The sequence below is a fragment of the Mizuhopecten yessoensis genome, unplaced genomic scaffold (genome assembly GCF_002113885.1).
Source record: "Mizuhopecten yessoensis strain PY_sf001 unplaced genomic scaffold, ASM211388v2 scaffold7669, whole genome shotgun sequence".
Taxonomy (NCBI): Eukaryota; Metazoa; Mollusca; class Bivalvia; order Pectinida; family Pectinidae; genus Mizuhopecten; species Mizuhopecten yessoensis.
The window spans coordinates 524,959-534,185 of NW_018407163.1; the positions used below are offsets into that span (position 1 = coordinate 524,959).

The 9,227-nt window shown below is 42.4% G+C and overlaps 1 protein-coding gene across 1 annotated transcript in view; it reads right to left on the minus strand.

Moving 5' to 3' along the window:
- LOC110454118 (ATP-dependent (S)-NAD(P)H-hydrate dehydratase-like) overlaps positions 1–9,227 on the minus strand; it is a 101,833-nt gene that overhangs the window by 38,738 nt on the left and 53,868 nt on the right. Inside the window, exon 9 of the mRNA XM_021503491.1 lies at positions 8,182–8,299. Within this exon, the coding sequence (XP_021359166.1) occupies positions 8,182–8,299 (118 nt within the window). The remainder of the gene's footprint in view (positions 1–8,181; positions 8,300–9,227) is intronic.

Here is a 9,227-nt window from a genome sequence, read left to right on the forward strand (position 1 = left end):
AAATCAATGCGGGAGGGGTAACTGTTGTCCCTCCATCATACAACGTGGGAGGGTAAATGTTGTCCCTCCATCATACAATGCGGGAGGGTAACTGTTGTCCCTCCATCATATAATGTGGGATGGTAAATGTTGTCCCTCCATCATACAACGTGGGAGCGTAACTGTCGTCCCTCCATCATACAATGCGGAAGGGTAACTGTTGTCCCTCCATCATACAATGCGGGAGGGTAATTGTTGTCCCTCCATCATAAAAAGTGGGAGGGTAAATGTTGTCACTCCATCATACAATGCGGGAAGATAACTGTTTTACCTCCATTATACAATGAGGGAGGATAACTGTTGTCCCTCCATTATACAATGAGGGAGGGTAACTGTTGTCCGTCCATCATACAATGCGGAAGGGTAACTTTTGTCCCTCCATCATACCTGTAGCATAAATCAATGCGGGAGGGGTAACTGTTTTCCCTCCATCATATAATGCGGGAGGGTAAATGTTGTCCATCCATCATACAATGCGGGAAGATAACTGTTTTACCTCCATTATACAATGAGGGAGGGTAAATGTTGTCCATCCATCATACAATGCGGAAGGGGAACTGTTGTCCCTCCATTATACAATGAGGGAGGGTAGCTGTTGTCCCTCCATCACACAATGTGGGGGGGGTAACTGTTGTCCCTGCATCATATAATGTGGGATGGTAAATGTTGTCTCTCCATCATACAACGTGGGAGGGAACAAGTTGTCCCTCCATCATATAATGCGGGAGGGTAAATGTTGTCACTCCATCATACAATGCGGGAGGGGAAATGTTGTCCCTCCATCAATCCATGTGGGGAGGGTAACTGTTGTCCTTCCATCATATAATGTGGGAGGGTAATTGTTGTCCCTCCATCATACCTGTAACATAAATCAAGGCGGGAGGGGTAACTGTTTTCCCTCCATCATATAATGGGGGAGGGTAAATGTTGTCCATCCATCATACAATGCGGAAGGGTAACTTTTGTCCCTCCATCATACAACGTGGGAGGGAACAAGTTGTCCCTCCATCATAAAAAGTGGGAGGGTAAATGTTGGCCCTCCATCATACAATGCGGAAGGGTAACTGTTGACCCTCCATCATACAACGTGGGAGGGGAACTGTTGTCCTTCCATCATACAATGAGGAAGGGTAACTGTTGTCCCTGCATCATATAATGTGGGATGGGAAATGTTGTCCCTCCATCAATCCATGTGGGGAGGGTAACTGTTGTCCTTCCATCATATAATGTGGGATGGTAAATGTTGTCCCTCCATCATACAACGTGGGAGGGTAACTGTTGTCCTTCCATCATACAATGCGGAAGGGTAACTGTTGTCCCTCCATCATACAATGCGGGAGGGTAACTGTTTTCCCTCCATTATACAATGAGGGAGGGTAACTGTTGTCCCTCCATCATAAAATGTGGGAGGGTAACTGTTGTCCCTCCATCATACAATGCGGGAGGGTAACTGTTGTCCCTCCATCATACAACGCGGGAGGGTAAATGTTGTCCCTCCATCATACAACACGGGAGGGTAACTGTTGTCCCTCCATCATATAATGTGGGAGGGTAAATGTTGTCCCTCCATCATACAACGTGGGAGGGGTAACTGTTGTCCCTCCATCATATAATGTGGGAGGGTAATTGTTGTCCCTCCATCATACAACGTGGGAGGGTTACTGTTGTCCCTCCATCATACAACGCGGGAGGGTAACTGTTGTCCCTCCATTATACCTGTAACATTAATTAGCTTAAGTGTAACACATTGACACATATAAAACTAACTTTTAGTTAATATCTTTAAAAACAGAATTGAGGAAAATGAAATCCTGGCTTTGTATCTGAAATTTTTTTCACAAAAGAGAATAATTGATTAATGAGAATGAAGACTGATAAACAGAAAATTCTCAAAAGGCGGCCTCAGAAAGAAAAAAATCGAGAGAATAAAACGTATTATGTTAGAATGAAGTGAAGGACTGCCTGTAATCTGGGAGATCTCGTGTGTGAGGTAACGCAGAGCGCTCATCTAACCCAATACATTATTTACACACCAGAGTCAGCTCCTGCCTGATCAAAGTGTGCCGTTAATTACCTACATAGGGCGCGCTCACAGCAGGCGATGTCGGCCCCATATATGGACGTACGCTTTACCTACCCCATATATAGTTGTATACCCAGCCTACTTTACACACACGATCTGGCCATCTCTACATCGCGCTGCAGCGTTTACGCACGTACACAATTTACCTTGTATCAATATTCTATAGATACCCTAGGAAAATACCAGATAACTTTTCTTTAATTGTCCAACAGAAAAAACTCTGAAGTATTACGGACAATATAATTCAAGCCAGTTGTGATTAGCGGCCGTGGTGTCTAAAACATTCATCAGATCTCCTATCTTTGTTTAGCTAACTCTAGTTAATCCAGCACACAGTGCAGTGCCTGCACTGCCCACCGTCCCGGTGTAGTATCGAGGGGACAAACCACTGCCCACCGTCCCGGTGTAGTATCGAGGGCACAAACCACTGCCCACCTTCCTGGTGTAGTATCGAGGGGACAAAACAAACATACCTCACTTTACACTGCCCACCTTCCTGGTGTAGTATCGAGGGGACAAACCAAACATACCTCACTTTACACTGTCCACCTTCCTGGTGTAGTATCGAGGAGACAAACCACTGCCCACCTTCCCGGTGTAGTATCGAGGGGACAAACCAGATACCTCCCTTTACACTGCCCACCTTCCCGGTGTAGTATTGAGGGGACAAACCAGATACCTCACTTTAAACTGCCCACCTTCCCCGTGTAGTATCGAGGGGACAAACCAAAGATACCTCACTGTACACTGCCCACCTTCCTGGTGTAGTATCGAGGGGACAAAACAAACATACCTCCCCTTACACTGCCCGCCTTCCTGGTGTAGTATCGAGGGGACAAACCGAAGATACCTCACTTTACACGGCCCACCTTCCCGGTGTAGTATCGAGGGGACAAACCAGATACCTCACTTTACACTGCCCAACTTCCCGGTGTAGTATCGACGGGACAAACCAAAGATACCTCACTTTACACTGCCCACCTTCATGGTGTAGTATCGAGGAGACAAACCACTGCCCACCTTACCGGTGTAGTATCGAGGGGACAAAACAAACATACATCACTTTACACTGCCCACCTTCCTGGTGTAGCATCGAGGGGACAAACCAAAGATACCTCACTTTACACTGCCCACCTTCTCGGTGTAGTATTGAGGGGACAAATCAAAGATACTTTACACTGCCCACCTTCCCGGTGTAGTATCGAGGGAACAAAACAAACATACCTCACTTTACACTGCCCACCTTCCCGGTGTAGTATCGAGGGGACAAAACAAACATACATCACTTTACACTGCCCACCTTCCTGGTGTAGCATCGAGGGGACAAACCAAAGATACCTCACTTTACACTGCCCACCTGCCCGGTGTAGTATCGAGGGGACAAACCAGATACTTCACTTTACACTGCCCAACTTCCCGGTGTAGTATCGACGGCACAAACCAAAGATACCTCACTTTACACTGCCCACCTTCTCGGTGTAGTATCGAGGGGACAAACCAAAGATACCTCACTGTACACTGCCCACCTTCCTGGTGTAGTATCGAGGGGACAAACCAAACATCCCTCACTTTACACTGTCCACCTTCCTGGTGTAGTATCGAGGATACAAACCACTGCCCACCTTCCCGGTGTAGTATTGAGGGGACAAACCAGATACCTCACTTTAAACTGCCCACCTTCCCGGTGTAGTATCGAGGGGACAAACCAAACATACCTCACTTTAAACTGCCCACCTTCCCGGTGTAGTATCGAGGGCACAAACCACTGTCCACCTTCCTGGTGTAGTATCGAGGGGACAAAACAAACATACATCACTTTACACTGCCCACCTTCCTGGTGTAGCATCGAGGGGACAAACCAAAGATACCTCACTTTACACTGCCCACATTCCCGGTGTAGTATCGAGGGGACAAACCAGATACCTCACTTTACACTGCCCAACTTCCCGGTGTAGTATCGAAGGGACAAACCAAATACTTCACTTTACACTGCCCAACTTCCCGGTGTAGTATCGAAGGGACAAACCGAAGATACCTCACTTTACACTGCCCACCTTCCCTGTGTAGTATCGAAGGGACAAACCAAAGATACCTCACTTTACACTGCCCACCTTCTCGGTGTAGTATTGAGGGGACAAATCAAAGATACTTTACACTGCCCACCTTCCCGGTGTAGTATTGAGGGGACAAACCAGATACCTCACTTTAAACTGCCCACCTTCCCGGTGTAGTATCGAGGGGATAAAACAAACATACCTCACTTTACACTGCCCACCATCCTGGTGTAGTATCGAGGGGACAAACCAAAGATACCTCACTGTACACTGCCCACCTTCCTGGTGTAGTATCGAGCGGACAAGCCAAACATTCCTCACTTTACACTGCCCACCTTCCTGGTGTAGCATCGAGGGGACAAACCAAACATACCTCACTTTAAACTGCCCACCTTCCCGGTGTAGTATCGAGGGCACAAACCACTGCCCACCTTCCTGGTGTAGTATCGAGGGGACAAAACAAACATCCCTCACTTTACACTGCCCACCTTCCTGGTGTAGCATCGAGGGGACAAACCAAAGATACCTCACTTTACACTGCCCACCTTCTCGGTGTAGTATTGAGGGGACAAATCAAAGATACCTCACTTTACACTGTCAACTACAAACTGGAAAAAAAAAGAGTTAAAAGGTAATGTTCAATGATTCTTTGAAGACTCATTTATCCATGAATTATTTTATTTCATTAAATAGGTGCACAATTTTAGTGAAGTTAACAATTACTGTTTTGTGTGAATTACCCACTGTAATGCTGCTCACCACCACGTTCACAATTTCTACCTACCTAGATTTTCCCAGGCAGCATACAGGCAAACGTCTGATATCAGACTATCAATCAAACAAAACCGTCATAATTAAACTAAATAAAATGAAATTAGGTATGGTCCTCATTTTATTAACAAAAACAGGAAAATATAAAAGCAATAATGGTATCCAACCTTCACACGGAACCCTGGTATCTTAACAATCACCAGACGTGATGGTGGTCAAAGTCAGCGGCAGGCCTGGGTTCAAAGTGGGACACCAGCGGAGGGTGACTTACACGGGACTAACACCATTAGTACAATTACTCAGGGGGACACAACCAGTGTTTGCTGCTACCTAAACATAGGTCCCCAGTAGTTTTATGTCATTCTCCGGCCCACAGTCACACGAGATCACATCAGAAATAGTACAGATGTGAGCTTAACAACTTCATTTCATGTTCAATTCTTCAATGAGAAATGCAATTTATTAATTTAGAATCAGTTATCAAAATCAACTTTCTCCTTTTTAAGGAAAGAACAGAAAATAAAATCAAAATTTCCTTGAATTCATTTATAAGAAGACAGGTCTCAATGTTTTAACAAGATAAAATAAGAATTGTCTCACCAAATATTTGTTATAAATGCATTGAGCAAAAACAAGTTTTGAAAATAACTATTCCTATGCAGTGGTGCCCGACAGACGGACACTAATGTATACCTAATACAGCCGAGCATGACCCCCAACCATCCTTCAGCAAAATAAACCATTATGTAAAAGGGTTTAGCAGCTCGTCCTATACCAAACAGATATCTAATTTACACTTCACATATCTTCAGTCTAAACCTTGTAGTTTAATGTTCTCACTTTTAAAACTGCAAGACACATTTTTGTGTCTTGTCAGAACTGAAGATATCCCCACAGATCACTGGAGGTGGAGTACTGTGTATTGCTAGCTCAACCTCAAGGATAGGTTAACATGTACAAACCTCATAAATACAATCAATGGTACATAGGGGAAAACATGAAACAAACCCGAAAATTGAACAGGTTGGTTTTTGTATTTTCCAATGTACAAAACTGATATATGTAGCTACTTCCTCAAAGAATAAACAGTTGGAGTTTCAAAACCTTGAGTAATTTGCATGTGTTTAATTACATATCATCACTAGATCCTACCCAAGTACATGTTTCCTATGATCCAGTATACACATAGGAATAATAAGTCCTGTGCTGCATGTACAATATTTTTGTTCCAGTATTTGGAGTTAGTCAACTAAAAAATTATCCTATTACTCTAACTTTCCTTTATTAATTAAGTGTTTAGTGTTTTTTAACCTGGAGGAGTATAGAGATTTAGTTTCCATTTTTCCAACACCTAACATGTCCATTCCGGTTTTTTCTGGGGAAAAGATTTGTCTGTTTTCTACCGAGGTAAAGTGAGTTTATTACACACCTTTATTTTGAAAATGTCACAACTTTACGATAGAATCACATCACCAAACATCATCACTTTATGTAGTTTAATCTCATATCATCAATTTTGTGACACATTGCAAGCCTCATTGATGATATCAGTGTAATGCAATGGGTTCACCATTACCACTGGTGGGAAAGTATGGTTAATAATAACCAATTTACTCATGCATGATATAGACCTTCTGGATAAAAAAAAATGATATTCATCACACAAAGCTTTAGTGCTGAACCTCAAAAATCTTATCCTGATAATATGAGGTTTGCGATTTCTTTGTCTATATTCACGCATGAGTGATCTAGATTCTATTGTTCTCCCCTGTCAGGACATCAGCCTTTAACTTCCCATTGTGCCACTACCCATTTGTACAGCTGAATAGACTGGTACACTCAGGGAACAGTGTCTTATATAAACAATTAATATAGGTAGATAACTGCTGCTGGAATTGGTTCTTATTTTGAACATTTCGTTCAGTAAGGCTTACACTCTGCTAACAGAAATATACTGGACATCTATATTTGTCCTACATATCCGAACGGTTTTAGAGGATTATTGGATATGTATAAAATAGATTATTGCTTTATATATTGTCTCTGAAAAATGATTACATAAATAGACTTTCCTTACCTTATGCATTATACCATAACCAAAAATTATTTATTAATATATAGGCATTCCCAAGGGAAAGTGAATTCTGCGATATATTTCTGGCAAGACTGTTGCAAAAAGTGGAATTCGGCAAATTGAACCCAGAAAACCAAGTTAAGCCAGGTGGTCAATTTAACAAACAAGTTCTTTCAAACATTAATAACACATTTTCCTGTCATTGTTCAAATATCAATAATATATTTCCCTACCAGTATCCAAGGTTACATGACGTCTAGATACTGCAGAAGAGTGTGGTACATGTAAACATGTATGTCGTAGACAACACATGCAGACCATGTGTCCACATTTCACAACGAAATGTACGCCTCTCATCTTTTTGCACAATGTTCTTATACATAACAAATGGAACATGCTAATTTACTATAGGTAAATAGCCTACATACATGTGGTTACTCTACAAGGGTGAGACAGTTCCCCTGTATGTTGACACTTACTGTATGCTATGTTGCTTTGTCTCCCTATCCTAACTTACATGCTATGGTAGGTTTCCCATTCACTTTAGACAAGGGGGGACCATGAACATATCCAGACACAACCGCAGTTAGCTGACTCAGAGCAAATGGGATGAATTTATATTTTTATTTCAATTTAACGCTTTCTGTACAGCAACTCCGGTTTTATCTGAATTATATTGAAATATCCATGATTATTTCAACAAGTCTACGTAAATATTTGGTGATGAATTTACAAGTGTTCAAATTAAATTCAGTCGCCGCCTTTTTATTTATATTGGAGACCATGAAACGCAACATCTTGTGGCAAATCAAAAAACCGATTAGGTCACATGATGAAAAATGTGCTCTCTGCACCTATAAAAACTTCTTTTCAACTGATGGTGCTGATTCTAGTGGCAATTGATTGGATTACTGTGATGCACTATAACCAGTCAAGACGAGGACAGGTAACTCCAAAGTCTCTTGTCGTGTAACATGACAACAGGGGTGAGACAGCATATATTTTATCATCTGTACACGACAACAGGAATGATTAGTATCTTGCTTGTACTGCTCATTATCCAATATTTATATATCCATAGTTATTCAATCCCCCCAAACCTTCTTCTTTTCATCGAAAACAGAGATTTGTAACACGACATGAACTGTTAGAGTACATACTTGGTGGTGGTGTCCACTCGGCTGTGGCTCCAGTGAGTGAGGGTTCCCATCGTACCGGACAAAAGGTCACCTTGACCTCCACACCTCCTGGGACTGCCTTCTGCACCACACACCAATACTACAACAAAGCAACAATTGTTAAATTCACAATTAATATCTACACATCATCTATATGTAAGTGATATATGCTTGGTTACTAATAACAGTAGAGCTCACACTTAATGACTTAAACAGGATAAAAACAGAACTTCATATTTAACCGAAAACGATAAATACTAGCATGCTTTAACTGTTTAAATTTGAGGTTTTTGAAGTAAAACCAATTTTCATGATGTAATACTTTCCATAACTTTAGTATGCATATACAATACCTACACCCATCTTTGTAGCCCAAAAACAAAAGATTCAAATATCCCTACCTCCCTACCGTGACGTAACCTCTATCTCGATGACAGAGCCACGGAGTGATCTCCCTTCCTCAAACCCCCTTTTATGGAGCCTAAAGGCAGCCAGGATGAGGAGGCAAGGGGAGGAATACAGGGTGGGACTCCATAAAGTTATGGTAAGTATTACATCATGAAAATTGGTTTTACTTCAAAAACCTCAATTTCATTTCAGTAATAATTACCATAACTTTAGTATGCGAATTCGTCTTACCGTAGTGGAGGCTTCGAATCCAGGCAGACCAGGCTGACGGAACAAACTCGAGACATGCTCAAGGTAGGGAAAAGGTTCAAGGAACCCCCCTAATAAAGCCCCGAAAGTAATTAAAAAATGGAAAACCTCCCCGTGAAACGAGCAGGTGTACCACCGTGGTGCCTGATAGCATACTATTTAAAATCACTGAATTACTGTGGAGGAACAGCCACAGACTGTGCAACCACCACCGGTCCAAGGGAATACAATCCATCAGAATGAGAGGCCAAGGACCGGAGATAAAAATCCGTGAAGGTAGTCTGTCCGCGCCAGAAAGCTGCGGACATGACCTCCTGAAAGGGGGACCCATTGAGGAGGGCCCATGACGCAGCAAGGGCCCTGATCTCATG